At 43.0% G+C, this 27315-nt stretch overlaps 1 protein-coding gene across 3 annotated transcripts in view; it reads right to left on the minus strand.

Annotated features, from left to right (window-relative positions):
* Positions 1–942: 942 nt before the first annotated feature.
* PATL2 (PAT1 homolog 2) overlaps positions 943–27315 on the minus strand; it is a 75765-nt gene continuing 49392 nt past the window's right edge. For all 3 annotated transcript variants that reach the window (XM_040338917.1, XM_040338918.1, XM_040338916.1), the window contains exons 11-20: positions 26799–26937; positions 20050–20170; positions 17738–17835; positions 15887–15940; positions 13641–13789; positions 11471–11630; positions 9713–9853; positions 7418–7515; positions 4801–4950; positions 943–1331 (exon numbers count right to left, since the gene is read on the minus strand). In XM_040338917.1, the coding sequence (XP_040194851.1) occupies positions 1292–1331; positions 4801–4950; positions 7418–7515; positions 9713–9853; positions 11471–11630; positions 13641–13789; positions 15887–15940; positions 17738–17835; positions 20050–20170; positions 26799–26937 (1150 nt within the window). In that variant the 3' untranslated portion in view covers positions 943–1291. The remainder of the gene's footprint in view (positions 1332–4800; positions 4951–7417; positions 7516–9712; positions 9854–11470; positions 11631–13640; positions 13790–15886; positions 15941–17737; positions 17836–20049; positions 20171–26798; positions 26938–27315) is intronic.

Raw genomic sequence — 27315 nt, forward strand, 5'->3', positions numbered from 1 at the left:
ATACTAAACTAGAAACTGCAGGTACATTATATGATTGATTTTTATCCATTTTTAATCATTTTTAAAAGGAATCAGTTAACTATTATGGGCCAGATTCACAGAGGAAATACGCCGGAGTATCTACTGATACTCCGGTGTATTTTCAAATTTGCCGCGTCGTATCTTTATTTGTAATTCACAAAAAAAAGATATGACGGCTTTTGGCTAAGATCAGACAGTCGTACGGCTTCGTATGCCTTCGGATCTTAGGATGCAATACTTCGGCCGCCGCTGGGTGGAGTTTGCGTAGTTTTCCAGCGTCGGGTATGCAAATTAGCTTTTATGGCGATCCACGAAGGTACGCGCGTTCGTTACGTCGTCGCTAGTCGTTTTTTCCCATCGCAAAGTTAGGCCAGCTTTTTCATGGCTTAACTTTAGACGAGCCATGTTAAAGTATGGCCGTCGTTCCCGCGTCGAATTTCAAATTTTTATTTTTTTTGCGCAAGACGTCCGGGAATACGAAAGTAGGTTACGCACGTCGCCATTCAAAAAACATTACGTCGGGCGACGTCATTTTGCGCAATGCACGTCAAGAAATTTTCACACGGAGCATGTGCAGAACTTTCGCCGCGGGAACGCACCTAATTTAAATGGTACACGCCCCATTTGAATTAGGCGGGCTTGCGCCGGACGGCTTTACGTTACACCGCCGTAAGTTTACACGCAAGTGCTTGGTGAATCAGGCACTTGCGCTGAAAACTTGCGGCGGTGTAACGTTAAGACGATACGTTACGCCGCCGCAGTTCTTTATGAATCTGGCCCTATGTCTCTATACCCTGTAAACAGTAATTTCAGCAAAAAAAAATGTTTTCCTTTACAACTCCTTTAATCCTAAAAGCCCCTTGCCCAATCACTACAGGCTTTTAAAATTTCCTTTTTAAATATTCAAACACAAACAAGCGATACTTTCTTTTCGTTTATTTTGCAAGTGCTGTACATGCCAAAAGTGAACGCTGTGCAAAATTGGCAAACAAAAAATATAAATTACATTCATCACTTACACCCCCCATATTTTTACATCACTTGTTTTCTTGCAATTATTCCAAACAAAAAGGGAACACGGCACAGCCTCTCAGGCTCTCCTGCTCATGCTCCTTAAAGCTGGAAATTCACATCAAAAAGTTAGACGAAACAAAGCAAAAAATTCCTTTAAAAACAGGATTAAATATTTAAGTTTCCAAAAACGGAACCTCCATCCACCAGTTTGTGGTGAGCGAAGCAAATGCTGATCTCTTCATTTTTTATTCAGTTTTCATGAAGGCACAGCAGAGTAGGGGGGTGCTGTAGGACATCTAGAGAAAAAATAAAACAAGGAATCAGAGCTTTAATCATCTCATTACCGGGCACTTTCACCCCCTTCCTGCCCAGGCCATTTTATTTTAGCTTTCAACGCTGTCGCACTTTTGAATGACTATTGCGCGGTCATGCAACACTATACCCAAATTATTATTTTATATTTTTTCTTTTGGTGGTATTTAAAGGGGTTGTAAAGTTAAAAAAAAAAATTCACCTTAATGTATAGAATGCATTCTATGCTTTAAGGTGAAAAAACAGATGATGCCGCCCCCTTCCCCCCCCCCCCCCCCCGTTTTACTTATCCGACCCTTCGAAAGTCCCGTCATCCTCCTCGATGAGAAGCCCGGCCGTTGATTGGCTGCAGTAGAAGGATTAAAAGCAGCGCAGGCATTGACTGACACTGCCGTCAATCACATCCAATGACGTCGCTCCAGGGGGGCGGGGCCGAGTGATACAGCAGCGGCTATGGCCACCGCTGTATCACAAGAGCGTGCCCGCAACAGCTACACACCATGCTCGCTCGCATGTCTGTGTATTTGTTGCTGGGAGGAGCCCGCGACAACCGCCGAGGGACCCCAGAAGACCAGGATCGGGGCCACTGTGTGCAAAATGAACTGCACAGTGGAGGCAAGTATGACATGTTTGTTATTTTAAGAAAAAATAAATAAAATAAAATTCCTTTACAACTCCTTTAAATCACTGCTGTGATTTTTTTTGTAAAAAAGAAATAAAGACCGAAAATTTAAACAAAAACCTAAAAGTTTATTTTCTGTCAGTAAATTTAATTTAGTAAAGTATTTTTTCTTATTCACTGATGTGCGCTGATGAGGCTGCACTTATGGGCAGGCACTGACTAGCATCACTTATGGGCACCGATAGGCACTGCTGGGGCTTTCCTGTAATCAGGCCACTGATGATCAGTGCCCAGATTACCTTCCCAGGTCTCCTCCGCGAGAAAATGCTGCCACACACTGTTAGCGTGAGGCGAGTCAATTCACGGCACTTCCGTTTTTACATGTGACTAGCTGTGATTGGACACAGCCGATCACATGGCTAAAGAGCCACGGCTCTTAACAGAGACCGTGGTCGTAGCAACACCGTGCAGGCACGATTGCTGCAGGCACACGATAGCGGGTGTTTTGGGGTGCAGTCATAGGACGTCCTCCCAGAACAGGAGCGGCATCGTCCCTCAGTCATTTGATTGTGGGCAAGCGGGTAAATCGATTGTAAAGCCACATTTTTTTCTTTAAAAACATGCATGTTATACTTGCCTCCCCTGTGTAGTTTTGCAAAGAGCAGTCCAGATCCTACTCTTCCCGGGTCCCTTAAGCCATCAATACATTGTGTATTAAATGCTGTTCATAGTCACTATGGGATTACTTTTCTGTATTCTGCAAACCTGGCTGATCCTGCTGTTCTGTCTCCCCCCCCTCCTGTCCATGTTCCCACCGATGTCGCAGCTCTGATGGAAAGCATCAGATACTCACTGTGGTCCCTGGTATTAAGGTGAATGGTCCCTTAGTGGCGACAGCTTCCCCTCTACCTCCAAACCCGACAGATTCTCCGGCCGGCACTTCTGGTTGTACTGCAAGCCGCAATCCCAATCCTACTCTCGCTTCCGATAGGACCTCAGACAGCCTAGCAGCCAGATGTGCCCGGGATAGGCCCAAATTATGGCCTTGCAGCCCGGGCAGTACAACAAACGTCAACCCAGACAGCCGTCCAGGTGGCACAGAACATAGATCACCCGACTCCACCCAAATATATAGGTTCTCCCAGCAGGCCAAGGGATTTAAGAAAACCCCTGACCATTGGCTGAGATACCCCATATACTCATATTATGACCTTGCATTGCCCTTGTCTTAGCCAATACCACCAAGTGCCCAGCCACCTAGTGACAAAAAAGAGAAGTGCAGCAGTTACAGAGCAAAATCAATTCATCCTTAACAATGGGCCAAGGTAGCTATAACTGGCAGGTACGGTAAATTTAGGAGCAACCTTGCCTAAACACCAAGGTGCTACATACACATACATTGTCCTTGATGGAGCACACGTTTCATTTTAATTATGCAATGCAGTCTCTCTGGCTGGTCCTGGGAATCCCCCTGCATTCTAGGGTCCATGCCAACACAGACATCTGCTAGGTGGCAAGTAGCCCATATGTTTATTGCACTGCCAAATTTGAATGGGAAAAACTGCTCAACAGTCATAGGTTAAGATATAACTGGTGCCAAATGGTATATCTGGTGCCAACTGATCATCCTTGTTTGCAAACAGTAAAGAGTAAAGAACTACTGCACGAATATATTTTTCTTTAACCCAGTAAAGAGCATACTAAATATATTACTCCATCTGTTTACCTAAATTCTGAAGATGAATTAAAATTCTGCATTACCAAGTTCCAATTCCATGTCACAAATGCTGCCATTCACTTTCAATAACCGCATAATTCATGGTTTAATGTTGATATGTTAATAGTTGTCATATAAGGTTGAGCCTGGTATATGGTGTACAGAGCCCTGTGTATAATGTAGAGCCTGGTATATGATGTACTACAGGGGACAGAGTGTGTGGATTCTATATGGGGTGGGGCTTATGAGAAGTGGAATGGGTCAAAAAAAAAAAAAATAGAACTTCCTAAAACTTAACCAGCTGTCATTGCCCATCAGCATGTCCCTTGTCAGCACATGGGCAATGCAACAAAATTAATTGGCTCCTTGTGCTGCTTCTTCATCTCCCAGCCTGAGCTCTGCTGGAGAGAGATTGCAAGAGCGTCTGATACCAAGTCAAATTCAGGTACTGCTTGCATGTCAAAAATGCATTTAAGGATCAATGGATCATATAGCAAAGGTAAAGTAAAGTCTGCATGAAAGGGTATCTGCTTTTTTAAACAAATACGAACGTGCACCTCACGTCTGTGTACAAAGCCTTATGCCCCGTACACACCATCACTTTATGTGATGAAAAAAACGAAAAAAGTAAAAAATGACCTTTTTGAAACTTCAATTTTCGAAGACGAAGTTGCCTACACACCATCGTTTTTCTCACAATGTTCTAGCAAAGTGAGGTTACGTTCCACCACGTTTTTCCATTGAAGCTTGCTTCATAAGTAGCTTCTGGGCATGCGCGGGTGTAAAAACGTCTTTTTAAATGACGTTTTTTGCTACACACGGTCAATTTCTGTGAAGTAAAAAACGACGTTTTGAAAAACGACACATAAAATTGAAGCATGCTTCAATTTTTTTTGGTCGTTTTTTACAAGACATAAAACAACGTTTTCCCCCACACACGGTCAATTAAAGTGACGTTTTTAAAAACCTAGTTTTTTTTTCATCACATAAAGTGATGGTGTGTACGGGGCATTAGGCAAACAAAAATTAAACATCATTTTTCTAACCTAAAAAACACATGAACTCTCCCCCATTTGGGAACATTCGCATTGGTTGGAAATATAAGGCAACTTACTCCATTTTGTCCTCTAGTTTATGAATAGTCTGCTTGTCCAGGTAACGGCAAAATAAGGAAAGCAAATTGCTTGGCAGAAAGAGCGGCTCCACCATAGAGGATTTGGAAACATGGGAGAGCTCCTTTGCTACAAGGAACACTGTATCGGTCCTGGGGAAAGAATTAAGAAACAAATGGAAACTTGCATGCCCAGAAAAAAAATAAAATAATGTGTAAATTTATATATATATATATATATATATATATATATATATATATATATATATATATATATATATATATATATATATATATACACACACACACACACACACACACACACACACACACACACACACATACACACATATATAAACACACACACACACACACACATATATAAACACACACACACACACACACACACACACACACACAAACCCCTTGCATCATGAAAAAACAGCAAGAAGAAAGAAAAACAGATTTATCAGTTCCCAAATTCAAATAATTCTTGAAACACAACTAGCACATCAGCAATTACCAGATTCCAATTGGTTCTCAGTGTCCCTGAATAGCTTAGTGTACCATAGCGGTTTATATACACTATAGGTGAAACTCCCAAGGACTTCCATCATTACTGCAGTAATAATGATGTTCGTTTGTTTTTGTTTAACCTCCCTGGCGGTATGATTCTTTCAGAAAAAACATGCTAAAAGCGGTACCATTATTTGCAAGGAAATTTGGCGTTTTATATTGTAGGTCTGTAATTTTTAGAAATAACTCACTTAAATCTGACCAAACAAGATTCTAATAGGCATCCCGTGTATTACATTTTTTTAAAAACAAAATTATAAATTATAATATAATAAATAATTATAAATAATTATAACAAATAATAATATAATTATAATAAAAATTATTCAATAATGTAATCAAATCAAAATCACTGAAATTTGCTCAGTTGCAGAATTGTCGCTGTCATTACTTTTATTTTTTTATGACGAATTTCCCCACAAATCGCTATCGCACAATTCTGCAAGTGATTATAATTTATTATCGCTGTTTTTTAGCTGATCTAAAACTATTTTTGACATAAAGGGACACTTTTGGTTGCTATGGACAATCTACAGTTTGCAGGGAGAAAAAAAGGTTTTTATTATATAAAATGACATGCAGGACACTGGGCAGACCACTAGGGACAGGGGGGGTGTGTTTTTTTTACATACAGTACTGTAATCTATAAGATTACAGTATACTGTGTGTATAGTGTTTGTTTACGTTTTTGAATTTGGCGCCGTTCTCCGTCCCCGTGCGTCGTAACGTCGCAGGGAACGGAGATCGGCGTCACACGGAGGCACTATGTGAATCGAGCGAGGTCCCGCTCGCTCACACAGCGCGGTGGCATCGCTGGATCCAGGGACAAGGTAAGTAAACACTGCCTGTGGATCTAGCGAGGCAAGCCCGTGACTGACACGGGGTTACCGATAGTAGCAAGAAAATCTAACCCCGTGTCAGTCTCGGGAAGACCGCCAGGGAGGTTAATTACCTGAAGGCATTCTTCATAAAATTTATGATTTTCCTGGATAGATGCTGGAGTTTTGAAACTTCAACGATCTTAAAGCGGAGGTCCAGCTTAAAAAAAAATTATTAAAAAAGTCAGCAGCTACAAACACTGTAGCTGCTGACTTTTAATAAGGACACTTACCTGTCCAGGGTGCCCGCGATCGGCAACCGAAGCCGAGCAATCGCTGGGGTCTCGGCTGCCCCGCCGCCATCCTCTGTGAGGGAATCAGCGAGTAAAGCAATGCAGCCTCACTGCCCGATTCCCTACTGCGCATGTGCGAGCCGCGCAGCGCTATGCAAATGTCTCCTGGGAGACACACAAGGTTCCAGAAGACACCGCTTCCCATTCCCCAGGTAGCATCGCGACGAGGAGAAGAAATAAGACCCACCGCGGACAAGGAAGTGGCAGATTAGGAGATCTGCCTAGTAACAGGCATTTTTTTCTAATTTTTTGTAGCTTTTTTTTTGTTTTTTGTTTTTTTTCAGGGTGAACCTCCGCTTTAATCCATATAAAATTTTCAGTGATCCAAAAAGCAGAGCTCAGATACACCTGCCATAGGGTGGTCACGAATTATAAAAAAAAATAAGTACAGTACAGCTCTAAGGCTGCGTACACACAGTCGTGTGTACGGCCCATCGGTCCGTTGTCCTTCGGTCAAAATTTTTAAAACTTGCTTTAAAATCGAACCGATGGACCGCTGCCCGATGTGTACTAACCATCGGTTTGAACCTAAGAGCATCGGTTCAAAACCCGCGCATGCTCCGAATCAAGTCGACGCATGCTTGGAAGCATTGAACTTCGTTTTTTTTTTTAGCACATCGTGTGTTTTATGTCACCGCGTTCTGACCCGATCGGTTTTTGAATTGATGGCGTGTACGCACATCAGACCACTTCAGCGGTGAACCGATGTAAACGGTCCGTCGGACCATTCTCATCGGTTTGGACCGACCGTGTGTATGCGGCCTCAGCATTGCAGGTACCAGGAGATATGAAAAAGGCGGCAAAGTCATGCCACGGCACAAGAACTGCCTGACAGTTTTACACAGGGAAACAGACGCCATAGATGCTCATTACCATTTTTCAAAGTCCCCAATGCATGGCTCCATTGGTGTATCAGAAGACAATAGGCTCTCTCCATGGCTCAGTAATGCATACAACAGGGAGATTCCAAACTAGAGACAAGCAAAAACAAAACATTTCCATAGTATGCGAAAAAAAATTACGTTGATAATCTATAAAATCAAAAGGATGATTTAGTGCAAGTTAACTGAAAAGAATCAATACAGAAAACCCCAATCATTAAAATTAATGTAAAAGGCAAGGTTAATTCTTGTTTTGGAAAAAAGTGAGAAATGCTTGGAAAATTTATATTGCCATCCATGGTCCCTACAGGAGGAGATGCACCACTATTTGTCCTGGGAACCATGGTCACCAAAACAAAAACAAAAAAAGGAATCCTACATTTTATACAAATAGGCAAGGGGGAAAAAAAAAAAAATCTTGAAATGGTGGCATGCTTTAGTGACAACTATCCAACATAATTCCTTCCCTGCCCCTTCATCACACTCCTTTCCCCTCTTTTTTTTCTGTATCCGAAGCAACAGTCAGTCAATCTCTCCAGCTGGGACCCAGAAACATGAAAGGGTTTTAACTTTACTATGATATCTGGTGATGATATCACAGGGAATAAGCAGTTGCTTGCTACAGCAATAAAAAAAAGAATGCTGGGACATTCTCTACAGGGCAGAGGGAGATTTGGAGTAAAAAGTAGACAACATGAATCATTTGTGATCCCCCGACTACACAGTCCAAATGGCTAGCTAGGATAAGGTGGCATCACATTTTCACATTAAGCCTTTATGGTTTGAGCTATACAACACATTAAAAAAAAAAAACAACATGGGATTTTAAGTGAGGCAGGCTGTAACACAATGTAGAAGTAGATCGATTAACAAGGGTAAAAAAAAAATGCACCACTATCGCTCAGGTTAAACTTTTAATGGGATGCAAGTTTATGAATCAGACCATCTACATATATTTTTTTTTACATAACTTTCCCATAACATGGGTTCCTAATTAGACCATTTTATATATTTTTTTTACAGACACTCTAGAATCAGCTCCTGATGAGTCCGATTATCGACGAAATGCGTCAAGCTTTTAAAGGTTGCAGTCCATTTTTTACAATTGGTCTTACTGACACCTTTTTTCTGTATAACATGGTTTTATTTCATAATATTCATGTATTTGTATATTTTCTCCCATGTTATGGTACCAATGTTTTATATTATGGTCTTTATTTATGTACTATTTTTCAAGTTAGTTTACGAGTAAGCATCATACGATGTGAAACATGTCAGCCACCTTTTTCCTTTTGTCCACTTCTTTTTTACTGCATTGTTTTTGGTTGTTTTTTGAACTTCATTTGCTAAATAAAGACATCGTTTCAAGTAGGGTTGTCCCGATACCACTTTTTTAGGACCGAGTACAAGTACCGATACTTTTTTTCAAGTAGTCGCCGATACCGAATACCGATACTTTTTTTAAATGTGTCCCCAAATGCAGCCATGTCCCCCCCATATGCAGCCATGTCCCCCACATATGCAGCCATGTCCCCCACATATGCAGCCATGTCCCTCTAGCCATGTCCCTCACATATGCAGCCATGTCCCTCTAATATGCAGCAATGTCCCTCTAGCCATGTCCCTCACATATGCAGCAATGTCCCTCTAGCCATGTCCCTCACATATGCAGCCATGTCCCTCTAGCCATGTCCCTCACATATGCAGCCATGTCCCTCACATATGCAGCAATGTCCCTCTAGCCATGTCCCTCACATATGCAGCAATGTCCCTCTAGCCATGTCCCTCGATGCGGCGGCGTGATGCGGCGGCAGCGACGGGGGGGAAAGGGGGGGGAAGTATTCTATTTAGGTATCGGGGGTATTTGCGCGAGTACGAGTACTCCCGCAAATACTCGGTATCGGTACCGATACTGGTATCGGTATCTGGACAACCCTAGTTTCAAGGAGTGCGGCGGTCCAGGACCTTTTCCATCTAGTTTACTTGATTATCGGAATATTCATGCTTTGAGCATTTACCCTTCATACACATTGCTATGCATCTTTTTTACCCTTGTTAATAAGTGGATATACTTCTACATTGTGTTACAGCCTTCCTCAATTAAAGTCACATACCTTTTTTTGCATCCAGATTAGGGATGGAGGTGCACCCCCCTTGTGAATCTCATTTAAAGTCCCAGTATATGTAGATATTCATTCCCCCTCTCCTTGCAACTATACAATACATGAGGTGTTACAGTAAGTGAAGGGTGTGAAAAAAGTTGAATGCCAGAGAAATACTCAAATACCTGGTTCTGGAATGCCAATCTAAGTGGCAAATCTGGACTCCCTGGCAAAGGCGTGGTAAGTTCTTGAATTACTCGGATTAACTCAGTAAATGGTAGTTCATTAACTATAGATGTCAGAGGTCCATAGAGAACTGGAAGGGACTACAAAAATAGAAGTAAATCACATAACGATAACCATTCCAGCAATAAACACTTGTTACAAGTTTAGGGAGGTAGAGTTTCGCTTTAAGAGTGGTAACACCTTAGAAGTGGAGTGGTCATGCGAGTTTCCCTTTATATAGTAGCAGGGGTTTGGGTCAGGGAAGGGAAACTTCCTGGCATGACAGAAAGGAGAAGAGCTGAGGGGGATTCTAGTGTAATCTCCCCTTTGGGGAAACTTTGCCTATAGTTTTTGATAACCAAGTTTTGGACAGTTTTGAAATATGTATTCGTCCAAGAGAATGAGGTTTTCAATTAAACCATAATTTGGAATGGTTACTATATCTTAACTGTATGCTTATACTGAAAAATAAAAAAAGTAACTACTTATGCAATGAGAAGCCTCTGTAAAATGTTTAACTGAGGGTGAAATGTTAAGTTCAGCCAATGCCTGGGTGAAGAGTAGTGTGCTTACTGCAAGCCTGGTCAGCTCTTCTTGGGTGGAGGAGGAAAATGAGCCCCCCTCTGTTGGTGAGAGAAATCTTGTGCATCAGATGACCAGAGTCGGGCCCCCCTGTCCCATAGGCTTTGCAACTCTGGACTGCTTTGTGTGCCACTCAAGCTCACTGAAATGGGGTATGGATCTCAAGCATCCGCCGCTGGGAGTGCCGGCATGGGAGGGAGCTCGTCCCAGCTCCTACAATCAATGGCACTAAAGAAAGGACTCCCTGAAGCCGCACATCCCCGAGGTCCCCATACAGGGTGTATAAATGGCAACCTCAGCCTGGCTGCCGACCAGGCCACACCATAGGCCCCGGGTGGTCAGTTGGGCTTCTGGAGCGTCCATTTAAACCAGGTGTCAACTATAGGCCTTTGTGCGAGTACTCCAGGCATGACGGCGTTAAATGTCTGCAATGACCAGGAGGATGCAGATGAGAGGTCTAGCACCGACATTCATGCACGAGACAGTTTATGGTTTGGACTGAACATATCCGATTCCCTATCCGAGTGGGAGACCCTGTATATCAAGGTGGTATTCAGCTGCATGTCGGTCATGTGGAACAAAGCTGGGGACCTGCCTAATAAAGTAGGGGGGAAACTGAAACCCTTTCCCTGGGCAACTTTTGCCTTTTCAGTAGAAGACTGCCAACAACAGCCACAAGCTAAGTTCCACCTACTAATTCAATCTTTATACAGGTCTTTTTTTTTCTTTTAGCATCTAGTCCTTTAAACTCGATGCAACTACACCATATTAAAAAAAACAAAACAAAAAAAACACACACACACCACTACACAAAATTTCCGTTTCATCAGCATATGTATGGATCATTATCCTTGGCACCTTGTAACTAAGGTAAGTTCCCAGCAGAGCCACGCAAGTCCCTGTTGGGGAGAGAGTTCCTCTTATCTGTACACAAAAGTGGATAATGAGGACACAGACAATAAAACATAAATCAAGTTTCTAACCCTTTCCCACTCTAAGCAGGGGAGCCATTGCATGACTTCTAAAAGAAGCTTGCACCTTTTCCCCCCATAATCCCAGTTTTTGATACCGTCTGCACAAGTATTAATGCTACAACACCCCTTAAGACCACAAGCAGCCAAAACCTAAATTTTTACCTTTTCAGTGGTGTCATTCTTTATGAGGTAGGACAAATGCTGTACAACAGTCAAAAGGATTTCCACTGTTTGTTCACTGTGGAGGAACTTGAGGAGCCGAGCGACCAACTTCTTCCCCTTCCCAACTTGCAAAATTTGCAGAAACTCATCCTCTGACTCACTAAAGAAAATTAAGTTAATTAAATTGTGTGATATGCGAGCTCTGAACAGATGCTTATCTGCTCTACAATCAGCAGTAGTTACTGAAATACATTTTAAGGACCCCTAAATAAAAAAAAATTCTAAACACGTTTCCAGGTGGAACTTTAAGGCCGCGTACACACGATCGTTTAAACCGATGAGAACGGTCTGATGGACCGTTTTCATCGGTCCAAACCGATCGTGTGTGGGTGCCATCCAGGGCTTTTTTTCCCCCTCAGAGAATAGGTGCAGGAACTCCTCCCTTCCAAGTTAATCTTGACTCCACCCCCTACCCACCTCCGAGCGCCGTTCCTTGGTTCCACCCCTTACCCACCCCCCAGTACCACCCCTAGAGAATGCAGAAACAAGTATCATTTTGTGATGCTACGTATTTTGTATAGAATTTGTTAATAACAAGAAAGGCAGTAAAATAGATCTAGCAACAATGGACGACCCAGCGACAATAGATCCACCCCAGCAACAATGGACTCCCAACAGCCAGCATCAATCGACCTTCCAGCAGCCAACAGATCCCTCCCAGCAATGATTGACCCCCTGCAACATAAGACCCACCTCCAGCAACAACAGACTCCCCTGCAAAAATATATCCCCTCCTCCAGCAACAATAGATTCCCCAGTAGCCAGCATCAATAGACCCTCCAGCAGCCAGCAACAAAGACCCCTCCCTCAACAGTACATCCCTCTTAGCAATGACTGACCCCCGCAGCAACAATAGATTCCCCACGGCAACAGAAGAACTCCCCAGCAACAATAGGCCCACTTCCTTTGGTAAATAGAAGAAAAATGGTAAATAGAAAGGTGAAGGGATAGAAGAAATGGAAGGTGACAGATTCAAGTGTAACTGGTTCCTGGAAACAGTCCTGCTTCCAACGACAACTTTCTTCGCCACTCTAGCCAGAGTGGGTGTAGTGCATCTGGATAGGCCTCTCTCACCAGCCTAGCAACCAGAGTGTCACTCGGAAACTTTAGGGTGAAGTCTCTGCCACAGACCCTCCTAAAAGGTGGAGATGGTTTTGGTCCAAAATCTTTCTCAACTGGATTCAGTACCCAGATCTCCTTCAAACAGCTTTAGTTATGTCAAGAACTGATAGGCGACCATCGTCCAGCCTCTCAGAAACAAAGTGTCCTTCAATGAGCAAGTAGGCCTCTCCTAAGACACCAGCCTCGGTATCCCCCAGACAGGTTCTCCATCGATCAGCTTCCTCCCACGGGACAGAAAACCCAGGGCGATTTGCAAACTTAGTCTACCTACTAAGTCTACAAGGTAGATTAATGCTCCGGACCAACGTGGCCCCAGAGCCAGGAACACCGTAACACACACACACACACACACACACACACACACACACACACACACACACACACACACACCCTGGCCAGGAGGGCCACACCACAGGGGACTACTGCTCAGGTGGATGGCGACGATGACCCCAATCATCGTCTGCCCCCTAAATACCTCTCCCCAGCATGATCTACCCTCCTGATTGGTTGCCAAGGAGAAGTATCCACACGACCCTGACCTCACTGCTGCAACCTACTGTCTGGGGGTGCCTGAAAGTCCCCAGACAGCAAGCACGGGCACACAGTACAGCCAGAGCTGTAACAGAGGCCTTACATTTAGCCAAATAAACATGTCAGAGGTAACCAACTCTCTGACCCCCTCTAAATTTACAGCAGCACCTGCTATGCAAGTAGCCAGGCGCTATAATATATATATATATATATATATATATATATATATATAAATCATAAAATACACAATCAGTGTGACTCAAGACAAGATGTTTTTTTTCCCCAGAGAAAAAAAAAGTCCACTCAGCCCACATAAAAGGCAACTTAAAAGTTCAGAAGACAAAATTGTCCAACGTAAAATTTCTACTTTCACAAAAACAGCTTATAAAAATAATAAATTGTGTAAGAATGCAGTAATATTGCACTTTGAAAGGAAAGTTAGGGAAATCACACTCACTCTTCACAGCTGCACACTGCAATCTTCAGAGCTTCATAGATGCTTTGAACTTTGTAGCTCTGTTTTTGTTGGTAGCGGTGATGTTGGTCTCCAGGCATATAATGTATTTTTCTCTCCGTCTCTTCCACCTCCAGCAACCTAATGAAGAGCTAAAACCCAGAAAAAAAAGGGACCTATCAGACATATATGCATAGCCTGTGCAAAGAATGGAGAAAAGGCTTATGTCATAAAAGTTAGCTAAACCATCAAACATAAATGTTATTGCAGGTGAACAGCCGTCAAAAAAAAAACGCTGCATTTTTGCCATCAGGACTTCACATGGCCAGGGGGGATAAAAAAAAAAAAAAAAAAAAAAAATCTAAAAAGATAGTTTACCCATTTAAGATACATTAATAATTTAGTATTAGTTTACATGAAATGGAGCTTGGTTATGTAGCATGAGGCTGTATATTCTGCAATATTTTCATTTTTGGTAAACTCATTCAATGAATCCAAGCTGAGATAACATGCACTGCATTGATGAATACAGTTTTTTGCACAACAATTTTGCCATACAAGTCTAGATAAAGACCACATTATCACCAAACAAAAGTTATGGCTCATTTTAAATTAGCTATAAGACTTTAGGACTATTGAAAGCTTGTAGGTGGTTTGCCGGATGCTTTTTATGCAAGATCAGCTTTAATTGTTGTGATGGTACACACACACACACACACACACAATGAAATTGGACGAATGATTGTACATTTTTTTGCATGCTAGTCTCATATTGAAAATTAAGAGGTTACTAAAGTTAGAAACTTCTTGTACGCCAGAATAAATATTCGGAAGAGGTGCAACATGTTGTATTTTTTAATCACAACTGTACTGATTAAATGAAAATAGTGCGATGTAGTATCAAATGAGATATTTTCATGCTTGCCCCATTGGATAAGATCAGATAAACTGGTTCTCTCAGCCACCCTGGGCACCAGGTCCTCCACCAGCCATATTCTTGGGGAAGGAACAATAGAGATACTTGGCAATTCATTCACCTGTATAAGGATGTGTAACCAAAAAAGATGAACTACTGGGCAGGGCCAGAATATATGAATGTAGTCCCCCGAAGCATGGTCACAACGCCAGCAATCCGAGGAGAGTGAAGACCTCATCCTGTGCACCCGGGCGGGAGTGAGATATGCTCTATGGAAGCCGGTTATCGGCTTCTCCTCACTCGCGTCTGTTAGACGCGAGCCGATGGGTTGCTCCTCTGACAGGGGGGTTTGTGCTGATCGATTATCAGCACATCCCCCCCCGAGGATGCCCCACACCAGACCAGGGATACCCATCAGCAGGGATGCCAATCAGTGCCCACAATTAATGGCAATCAGTGCCCACAATGGGCATCACTGATTGGCAGGCATTGTTTGGCACCCATAAGTAAAATACAGTACATTCGTGCCACCCATCAGTGCCCATCCGTGCCACCGATCAGTGCTACCTCATCAGTGCCCGTCAGTGAAGGAGAAAACATACTTATTTACAAAGTTTTGGAATGAAAAAAAAAAAAAAAAAATGTATTTGTTTTTCAAAAATATCGTTAAATTTTTTTTTTTTTTAGCAGAAAATAAAAATCCCAGAGGTGATCAAATACCACCAAAAGAAAGCTCCATTTGTGGGAACAAAATGATACAAATTTAGTTTGGGTACAGTGCAGCATGACCGAGCAATTGTCATTCAAAGTGCAACAGCGCTGAAAGCTGAAAATTGGTCTGGGCAGGAAGGTGTATAAGTGCCCTGTATGGAAGTGGTTAAATTAAACCATTATCCTTAATTCCACTGCACAGAACACACATACAACACAGACTAAACTGTACAATGTAGTCAGCATATTAAACATTGTTATGTTACACTATATGAACTATTATTGCTCTGTGTCTTTAAGCTCTGCTCCCTGTCTAGCTGGACTCTCTCTCCCACCGTAGTTCTGTATTTTTCCCCTCTACTTCCTGTATCTCTGTGCTCAGTATACCCTCCATGCTGAAACATCTTTTCATGTGGCTTACAACTGCAACGTTTTCTACCTAAATATCCATCATTAAAAACGGAACATTGTCTGTCTCTCCAACAGCGAGTTATTCATCGAGTTAAACGGTCTGAAGCGATGAATAGTACACCAAGTCGTGTAAGGCCTACATGAAGCTGGAGATGATGTTTATCGCTTTGTAGTTGAGTCAGAACAAACAAAAAATAAATTATTGACCAACCTTTTCAATGTGTTTGAGCACCCTGAGCCTCTGGTAACCAAGAGCTTTAATATCCTGAAAGAAAAAGAAAAAAAAATGGCAAAAAGAGGAATACAAGTCATGTGCATATTAAGGGTTTGCATAAAAAATGGTTTACTGCTCAGCAACCAGTTATACCAGGATCATGGCTGCCGGTGATTGGGTTTCCATCCACCCGGTCACATTCACAGCACTTGGAAGGGGGGTCCCACTGTTCCTGGGCTCCATCATTTGTGTCAGAGACTGATGCAAGCAGCCAGGTCAGCTGCACAGAGGGTGCGCACCCCCCCATGTCTGATAAATAAAGCCGGAAACCATCATGGGGATTTCATCACTTAGTTTCAGTGATGTGTCTCCCTGGCTGGTACAACCACAATCTGTTAGATCAAATGCTTTGAAGGGCAGGGGAAGCACCCCTAGACCCCTGATGTCTCTTAGAGTAACGGTCTCTGCCCAAGGGCTTTTCACACACTGATGGAAATAAAGTATTAAAATAAAAAATAAAAATGGTCCCAGTGTTCGCAGGCAAATGCAAGCGTACACAGTGATTGCAAAACATTTTTGGTATTGCCACAAGAGCAGTAATTCTAGTGCCACACTATAAAGGCTTTTAAAACTTCACTTTTGGACAATTTTAGGTGCCATAGTAGGTCGCTATATTACAGACAGGCTCAAATTTAAAATCTGGACATGTGTGGAATCCATTTAAGTGGAAGAACAACATTTATTTTACAAAAAAAAAAAAATTGGGTGTTATTGTCCCTCTGTGCACAAGTATTTTTTTCCAAAAATTAGTTGCGTTTGATAAAACGCCTGCATAAATATTGTGTAACAGAAAATCGCAACAGCCATAATTTTATTCTCCAGGGTCTCAGTTTTCAGAAAAACTAGTATGTTTGGGGTTCTATGCAATTTTCCATCAAAAAAATGTAAAACTGCAGATTTTTAACATGCATGTGAAAACTGTAGGCAAACCTTTATACAGTATAATCACACTTAGGCCCCTTTCACATTGAGGAGTTTTTCAGGCGGTACAGCGCTAAAAATAGCACTGCTATCCCACAGGAAAAACTCCTTCACTGCAGACTCAATGTGAAAGCCCGAGGGCTTTCACACTGAGGCGATGCGCTGGCGGGAGACAAAAAAATCTCTTGTCAGCAGCATCTTTGGAGCGGTGAGAGGAGCGGCGTGTATACCGCTCCTTCCCATTGAAAACAATGGGAAACCGCGGCAATACCGCCCGCAATGCGCCTCTATAGAGGCGCATTGCGGGTAGTATTAACCCTTTATCAGCCCCTAGCGGGGGTTAATACCGCACCGCTAGCGGCCGAATCCCGTGGCAATCTCGGCGGTATAGCGCCGCTATTTTTAGCGCCGATACACCGCGGCTACAGGTCCAATGTGAAAGCAGCCTAAAAGACCCTATTGCCAGACGAGTCCTTTCAAACAATCTTGCTGTAATGTAATGCATTTTATACATGTTTTTATTTACACGTTAAATCCTCCCTTGTGCAGACATCTAAAACCTTAAAGCCTCGTACACATGATCGGATTTTCCTACGGGATTTGCGTGATGACAGGCTGTTGGCGGAAAATCCGACCGTTTGTACGCTTCATTGGACAATTTTTGTCGGATTTTCGGGACAAATGTTTAATAGCATGCTTAAAAATTTTCCTTGAACAATTGTCGGTTGTTGAATTTTCCCGAGCGTGTGCGCACAAGTGTGGACAAAAGTCCAAATTACAAACACACATTCTCGGAATCAATGCTCACCAAAACACAACATTAGCAGAAGGTGCCCTAAAAACATCTCAAACAAATCTAATACTTGCCTCATCTGGCATTACATAGGAAATTGCATCTATAGCCCTCCTGGGGCTATAGCAGGTTGAAACTGCCACCTGTCCAAGAGAACCTTCAAAGTGAACCACTAAAAAACAATACAAAAATTAATTAATTAAAAGCCGTGGATAAACTTTAAAATGTACAAATCAAAACCTCTTTTAGCTGTCTTTTTTGGCCATCAGGCACACGTGTAAAGTCAAAAGTAATATATCGTGCCCTAAATTGGCCATAAACTCATCAAAATTCTACCAGGTCAGCAGCAGGGACCAGCCAAATTGTGGTTGGTGTGTGGCTGCCTCTGCTTAAAGCCATTTGATACAACTTCAGTCAAAGAGGCACATTGGAAAGCTTTCCTTAAACAGTGGCTGCAGCCAATCAGCTGCAGTTGCCGACCAGCAGCTGGTGCCGCATTCGGAATTCAATGTCCGAGTAGGGATTCCGCCATCCACCTGGTTTAGGTGGAATTAAGAATCTTGCGTTTGAAAGTGTATGGTCAAGCAGCTTTACCCAGTCAGATGGTACAGTATCTGCATTAACTCTGAAGAGAGATATGAGATTTAGTTCAGTACATACATGTTGTAAGGACACTGGATTTTTGGCTGGTCAAACAGGGATGCGTCTGTAGGTACAGAAAAATTTCTTAGCCCAAACAACTAAAGCAGCCATTACTTCCAAGGACTGGTACAATGGACTAGATTCGATTTTTCAATTCTCGAGTTAAGATATAGTCTAAGTCAGGTGTCTCAAAACTATGACCCTCCAGTTCAGGAACTACAATTCCCATCATGCCTAGTCATGTCTAAATGTCGCTTTACAATGCCTCATGGGACGTGTAGTTCCGCAACAGGTGGAGGGCCGTAGTTTGAATTTCCCTGGTAGCAGCCCTAACTGACATACTATAAACAGCAGCCAGGTCTTATGAATACATTTTTGTGAACATTTGCTGCCCTTGAGCACTGGGGGATCTACTGCAGTTTCTTTTGGTTAAAGTTTTGCAGCACTGGATGTACAGCATTTTTCTAGTACTGGTTTTATTATGGGGATAACAGTGTACCAAGACTTTTCAATACACAATGGGTTCTGGATGAGCTAAATTAGCAATATTAGGAACAATTCATAAACCACTTCCTCCAACAAAAGTGCCCGAACAATGACCTAATGGCAGGATCGCCTTGGTATCTTAATGAAGGCTACAGACCTAAAAATCAAAAAATAAATGTAAAAAGCCATCCACAACTCTCAAAAATACCACATTGTCCTCTTCATTCCTTAGAAGACCTCCTGCTCTCTAGCTCCCTTGTCACCTCTAGGACTTCTCCCAAGCCTCTCCCATCCTTTGGAATTCCCTACCCAATCTGTCCCACTATCTCCAACGCTATCCACTTTTAGGCGATCTCTGAAAACTTCTCTTCAGGAAAAGCCTATCCTGCCCCCACCTAACTGTACTTTTCTTCGTGTGAAAAAATGTAGCGCCCAAAATGAAAAAATCAATAAATAAGCCCTTAGAAGGATATAAATAAAGTACAACTAACAGTCAAATGATCTGCATCACCGACTGCTCTAGTGTCAAAATATGTGAACCTGTGAGGTGAAAACAACCACATGAACAATAGACCAGAATACCTCAGATATAGGCCTATATAATGGTGCCAAAAATTGGTGCCAAAAAAATAAATAATGATGCAATCAATTGTACGTGAAAATTATGTCTGTATGGGATCAGAGCACCTGGTCCCTCCCAGACAATCACTGTAATGGGGTGGATAGTGAACAAGGATAACGTTCAAGTGATCTGAAAACAAAAATCCTTACTGAATATATGAACCATACGTGATAATATGTTTCGAATAAAAGTGTAAATACACCTTAAATATATAAATGACTGAATACGTCAGTGAGCGTGACACCATAACAGTGTACAGAAAAAAGTCCTTAAAAGCACACATATGTTCTTCAAATGTTGGAGTGGAGCCAAAATCTTCAAAACACATAACACTCTTCACACATGGGCATCGATTAAAGGGTGGGTACTCTTACCAGAAAAGGTGGACCCTTCATCAGCTCATCCCCCTACCGTCATTATCTTTAGTATCATTTGACCCTCCCTCCTAGATTGTAAGCTCCAAAGAGCAGGGCCCTCCGATTCCTCATGTATTAAATTGTATTGTATTGTAACGGTTTGCCCCAACATCGTAAAGCGCTGTGCAAACTGTTGCCCCTATATAAAATCAATAATAATGATAAATAAAAAATAAACGCAGGTGCCACACAAGGTTACACAAGTTTATGAGCATCATACCAGATTCATAGGTCTCGGCTTTCTGGATATAGGGAGTAACAAGTTTAGGGGGTTCCTTCTTTTTGCGTTCACCCAAAAACTCTTCCTCAGCCAACCGCCGCTCCAGTTTCTCGTAGTAGGTCTGCATACAAAAAACAAAATACCAAGGATTTTAACCAAATCTATTTTGCCATGTGGGCATTTGTAAGAAGACCATAGCAGGCCACAGAAACTTTTTATTAGCATATCTAAACCCCCAAAACACTCCAAAATAAATTGCAGTTTATCAGTCCTTGGAAGTAATGGTCAAAATTAACTTTTTTTTTTAAAAATCCTGCCTGTAAAATCCTTTCCTTTTTCATACATAATGGGAGACAGAGTTAGGATGACATCCATTTCCTGCTGGGTTATACTTCATCTCCAGGTGAAACTACACTGGTAGACCAAAAGGTCTTTAGACAGGAAGTGACCCGTATATAACCCCTCCCATACAGGAAGTACTTCAGGTTTTGTATCAAGCACTGAATCCTCAAAAAGAGGGGAGGGAGTTCTGTCCCATGATGTACTCAAAGAACAGAAATTTAACGGAAAGTGTGACGAAAAAAAAAAAAATCCAAAAATGTTCTTTCATAAATCATGGGACATATAGTTAGGCCAATATTTATAACCTGCTGTGATGTCCCAGAGCAATAGCCTTGAGGGAAGGGAGACACCCTATCAAACAATAGCCATCAGGCCTTAAACAGCAGCCCGCAGTACACTGAGGCCGAAACCTGAATCCTCGGCTCCTCAAACATCCACTTGATAAAAATTGTGAACATATGCACTGAAGATCATGTAGCAACCTTACAAATCTGAGCCACAGATACCAGATGGCGAAAAGCCCAGGAGGTACCTACACCCCTGGTAGAATGAGCTCTCACCCTAAAGGGAGGCGCTTTACGTTTCAGACCATAGGCCTGAATGACCAATTGACGGACACAATTACATAGTTGTAATTCGTAATTCCTGTTTTGAATGTCATGTAACAGTTTTATATTGTGTTCACAGAAGCAAAAAGAGAATATGCCTTTCAAGATTTGTTCTATATACTTTAAGGTAAGCTCAAGACACAGCAGAATTGAAACCAGAAAGCAGACACACATCCACTCAGAGTTCTGTTTTATGGATGCAAATGGTCAAACAATCTTCAAAATTTCAATACCAAACATCACAGCAAACGTGCAAAACTGCAAACAGCAGTGAGTAAAACTATTAATTAAGCCTCAGAGAGATCATAAAGTGTTTAAAATAACTTAAAGTGAGAGTACAGATACTGAAGAAATATATCAACCATTTTAGGTAGAATGACAAGATTGAACAGTTGAACCGCCATTTGTTCTACTTTATTCAACATGTTTGTACATGGACTGCCTGCTGCGAAATTGTCAGTGTTATATATGAAGAAAAGCTGAAGTTAAAGTTATCTCAAGAGTTTGGTGTGCTTTTTAAACCTACTGCTTCCATAGAACGGCACTAGAGCAATTATAGAGTAATAGTCTTGTTTGGACTAAAAGATCAGAGAAATAAAAATTCTTCTAATGCCACTGCGCATAAAAGGCACTTCATAGTGCTGTGCCCGTCACACAGCTCAAAGTCTAAAGTATTTGGGTCTGATCCTAGATGCAGTCCAAGCATGAGTGTTCATGCCACCTTCAAGGATCTATGCCCTGAAGGATCAAGTGTGTCAGATAAGGGGCACCAGACAACCCTCCATTCGGCTCTGTATGAGTTTTCTAGGGAAGATGGTATCCACCTTCGTGGCAGTGCCCTATGCCCAGTTACATTCCAGGCCTTTACAACAAGACCTCTTGTTGGTTTGTGTAGCACTACCCCCGAAGGAGCTGGTGGTTTAGATTTGGGCCTGCCGTTACCTTTACTGTTCCATGCGCTCGTTTCAGGGGTTCTCCTCAAAGAGTTGTCCATATGAATGTCTACACCAAACACAAAGTCTCTTTCAAGGATTTTTTTAAACAAAGTTCTCCAACAGAGGGGTAGAGGGATAGGGAAAGACCCAGGTACTTTTGCTTTGCGGATCATGGGTACTACTTGGATCCAGAGCATTAACTCAGGCGCCACACTGGATTTCAGTAACCACCAGATAGGCCTACTCTCACCAGCCTAGCAGCTAGTGTGAAGCTCGTCAAAGTCTCTGCCACAGACTTGATAAGTGTTGTCCCGAAAAAACGGACATTTTTAAAACTTTTTTTTGCATTGATACATGTCCCCTGGGGCAAGACCTGGGTCTTCAGACCCGTTTTAGGACAAAAACTTGCATATTAGCCTTTAAAATTAGCACTTTTGAGTCCCATAGACTTCAATGGGGTTCTAAAGTTTGTACGAACGTTCGGTTAGTTCGAAGGTTCTGATGCAAACCGAACCGGGGGGGTGTTCAGCTCATCCCCAATTATTATACCAGCCTAACGTCATTTTCTTGTCCATAAAAGGGAAACCCATGCATGCCTCAGTTTCACACCAAATCCTGCCTTCAGGACCAGCTCCTATGATGGATGTCACACATCCCAGCATTGGACCAGTGTGACACGACGTCCATCATATGAGCCGGTCCAAGAAGTGGGACTTTATATGACTACCCCGCTATGCCAGTCTGGCCCTGTACACCCCAGAGTTCCCAGCCAACCACAGGCCTTGGAACTCAGGGCCAATAATTGTCCATCAGCAATACAAGACCCAGGTTTTCTTTTGGGGGCCCACTCGGGGCTATAGCCTGGGTCAGTCCCCCCCCACTCCTACAAACACCATTGGTAAGCGGTCTGCCTATACATCATAAGGGCAAGCAGTTTTACATTGACCGGAAGTATCAATGAACTACCACAGCTCTCAACAGCGTCGTAGTAGTTCACTGAGAACAAGCCGAAACCGCAAAGGCTGTCGGTACTTGTTGGTCATTGATTAATAGGGATCTGTGAATTAATGAAGCAGCCATTTGGGCAGAGACCCGCACTGCCACGTTCTCTTTGAATTGTGGTAGAGAGTACGGGGAGAAGATCCCTAGCTCACGGCCACAAGAAGTGGGGGATTGGTTGGAGAGGGGGTAAGATACTGAACATGTTAATCCCCAAATATGGGTGTAACATGTAACACATTGCAGTGATTCTTCCCCTATACATTTTTCCTCTCCATGGATTTTTACCTGATCCATTGTCACCATTATCAGCCGCAGCCTGCGCTACACAACACCACCCCCTCACGACTACATAACTGAACGCAGAGGTATCTGTTCAGTGCACAAGATGTTACAAGGATACTGGATTCCTAGTGTAGCACCCTGCTCCTGTTGATCAGGCGCTGCTTTAAATTTAGTGGGGTCTGAGCAGTTATTTGGCCGTGGCCGCAGCCGTGCTAAGAGTTCCACCATTGTTCGTCTGGGGGTGTCATTACCACCCCAGGCCAAAGGTGGCAGTAGCAAGGTCAAGGTGCATTGGGTATTCCCCTCGGCAACGAATCAGTGGGAGTGGTTTCTCGCTGTGCATGCAGGGGAGGGGTATTTAAAGGTACAGACACCATTAGGGTGGGATCGTCGGGGTCTGTCTGTCGACCCACGCGCCTCGTGGCCCGCCTGGCCTGAGGTGCGTGTCCTGAATCCTGGTTTCCGGGACCATGTTGGCCCGGGGCTGTGACTTTGTTGGTGGGCCCAGTAGTCTGGCTGGGGCCTGCCTTGCAAAGGTGATCCTGTGCGGTCTGTCCTGCGGAAGGAAGCCACTTGGTGAAGGAAGCCAGGGAAGACCTATCATGGAGAAAGCTATGCAAGAGGCTGGTACCTTGCCTGGAAACTTCATTGAAGGATGCACCGCGAGGCTCGACAGTGTCGCCTGTCGAGTCTAAAAGTTTTACTAAAACCAAGCTGGAGAGATCCGGGTGCCGAATCCTGTGGCAGAGGATTCCAGAACAAAGTGTTTGCTCATAAAGGAAGGTCTGCGGCAGAGACTGGACTTTACTTTGTGCGCTATCCCGGCTGCTAGGCCAGTGAGAAGGACCTATCCGGGTGAGCAATACCCACTCTGGCTAGAGTGGCGACGAGAACCGTTTGCTGGAAGCAGGAGTGTTTCCCCATCTGTGATTATACACCTGAACCTACCTACCCTTTGCACCCCTCCACCTTCTTTACTACTGAAGTTCTGCAAAATAAACCCAAAAAAATAAGTGCATTGTGTGGACATTGAAATTCTTCAGACTCTTTCACCCTGGACAGCGAGAATATAGAGGCAACATGCCACCCAAAAATAACCAGCAGCTCCTCCGGGGGTAGTGCTACACTAGCAAGATCACCAGGTAATTTTCCCATACTTGAAGGTACTTTCTCTCTCCACCCCCCCCCCCCCCCCAATACTAACACATTTACTTTATTTTAATATTTGTTATTTAGGAAAAACACCCCACTTAAATCCATCCTTACCTTGAGTCTTACATTTGCATAAGCCCCTCTCCTGTCCTAAAATTGCTCACTCTGATTTCACTGAAATTCATTGGATTTCAGTTCTTTAAGCCCCTATTAACACCTGATCATTTTGTTGTACAATCCACAAAGTACAACAATGCTCAATATGAAGACATATATTATCAATGGGCTTGTTCATACCAGAGTATCGTGTTGCTTGTAGTTCAAAAGTATGTGAACTTCTTTAGGGCAGAATCACACAGTCTGGCACCATAGACTTTAGAAACGCCTGAAAAATACACGTAAAACAGATTTTTCAGGCAGCCACGCAAAAGTCTCTGGGGCCAAAAATAAGCGACTCTGCTCCTGTACTAGAAGTCGTATGAAAAACTGAAGAATGCATGTAAAAAAAACGTGTAGCAAGGTCCCAAGCCTCTTTTGGTCTAATGAGGACCTCCAGGGTCAGGGATAGCCGACATCCTTCTGTATGTAGCGGGTTGTAAGGCATGGTGGGTGCAGAGTAGTTAAAGTTATTGGGCCCAGACACTTCTTGAATACAAATCAAGGTTTTTCTCTTAATCTTTTTGGGGGAAAGAGGACCAGGACCCCTTTAGATAGTTGTAAGATTAGTCGGCAGACTGCGAGACTTTGACAGGATAGCCATGCAGGGAAAGGCATTCAGCAAGACACCACATCTGTATGTGCAGGAATGCTGTCTCCTATGGCAACAGTCTAACAGTTTTTTTCTCTTTCACTACTGTAACGGAATGACCCGGGATAAACAGAGACTTTGGAAGGATGAGGGGTACTCCTGTGCCAGCGTCATTAATAACTCTTATGTCTAGGGTCACCTTATGTCCGATAGGGCCATAGGGTGACTGAGAAATTATATCCTAAATTACAGGACAGGGGACATTACTGATTGCAATATCTCCAATTGCAATATGAGCTAAGTGTTGGTTTATTCTATGACTCATCTCTCTGTGTAGACTGTTGACATGTTAAATAAGGCTGGCTCTTGAAAGGCCTTTCATTGTGTGATAACACGGTTTAAAGCCTATTGATGCTCAGAGGTGTGAATACCTTTCATGCGGAGACAGAACGTCTGTCTAAAGATGTGGATTGAGAGGGATTTATTGTGTGATGGTGTTTTGTTTGAATTCTGTTAATGAAGGAATGCGACTTCTCAGGTGCAGAAATAATTATAGCCCGGCGCCGAGATGTCTGGAATATTTAGCAATTAGCCATCTGAAGGTGTATTGAAGCCCCCCAGGGTGTGATGTGTGGGTGGAGAGTTTGATGGTTCCTTTCATGCTTTAGCTGTATATAAACTTGAGAGCTAACTATTAAAGTGGTCTTGCATTTGAAACCAGAACACAGAGCAAGTCTCGTTATTCTGGGGAAATGGGATGTCTGATGTCTGTTGGAGGGTTGGAGTGTCAGATGAGCTGTCGTGGGTTGATGGAAGGTCGTAAACGGTGGTGACCGTTACAACTACCATTTCTCCTTGTAGTTCTTCAGCCCACTGCGCTCCCAATCTCTCTCACTAGATACTCCGATTTACTGCCACCAAATCCCTTTAGCGCCTCCAATCTTCAAACTGGCATCTACCTCAAGCGTCACCTCAGCGTCTCTGCTGGGTCCCTAGCTTGGCACACAAGATACCTCTCAAGCTTCACCCACACTGGCCTGCTCAGTCCCTAGCTTGACACACAAGGCTGCGCTGCAAGAGTCACCTCCGCTGGCTGGGTCCCTGGCTTGATTCCCACTGAAGTTTCCCGATTCTTCACCATCCCTGGTTGGTGAGAATGCTGCTCCCGTACTTGCTTCAGTTACTCACTGTGGTCCCTGGTAATAAGGCAGACAGTCCCTTACTGGCGACAGCTTCCCCTCCAACTCCTGATGCCCAACTTGAGAAAGCAGCTCACAGAGTCCAAGACTGCTTATTTCTATTGGATTTACAGTAGCATAAATCAAGAAACACTATTGCTTGCAGAGCACAGATGTTAACACTAGCAGTATTGATTTACACAGGCAGTGGCACAGTAGGCTACCAAATAATTTCAATACGGCAGGAGATTTAACATCTTAAACAAAAAATTGTTTGGCCAGTCCTCACCCATCAACTTTAAAATGTTTACTTTTACAGAAACCAGCACACTCCAAGCTATAACCATATATTTGTAGTGGACTGTAGCCGATGGGCAAATCTAGAAATCCAAGCCCTTGTGCGATACAAGACATTGGCATTGGGACACAACTCCCTGCTGGCCAATCTGAAATCGCAACTCTGGTTGAATTGGCTTTTAACCTCCCATCGTCTCCACTGTACCTGGTAGTAATAGTCATCTAGATGTGGGTTTTCACTTTGTAGCTGGATCATTTGCAGTTTGATCACCCATTCTTTCTCCTTCTGAGACATTAAACTTGCATAAGGATCAGGTCTACTATCCCACTGCTTACGACTGGAGCTAGAAACACAAGACAAAAAACAAAACAAAAAACAGAACAGCTAGAGACTTCTCTGAGCAGATCAAGTTTGCATGGTCTATAGTACTGATTGTAAAAGGGTTTTGTCCCATTTTAGTTAGGTCATGTCCTCAGGGTGCTGCGCAATGTCCCCGTCAATCTCTGGTTGGGTTTGAGACCGTGTAACTAGTGAGAGATGGAGTTAGGTGAGAAGTCAACTTTGGGAGGGACACCTTTCAGCAAAGAGTCACCTCCCCTTTAGGGTATTGAGGGACTTCTCCCCTTGTGGAATGGGAATTTAGAACAGGCAAAAATTCTTAGCTATTAAAGCATTCTGCTGAAAGCAGTGGGCCCTGAGTTGCTCCTGTTGGGGCAGTTAT

The sequence above is a fragment of the Rana temporaria genome, chromosome 2, assembly GCF_905171775.1.
Source record: "Rana temporaria chromosome 2, aRanTem1.1, whole genome shotgun sequence".
NCBI lineage: Eukaryota > Metazoa > Chordata > Amphibia > Anura > Ranidae > Rana > Rana temporaria.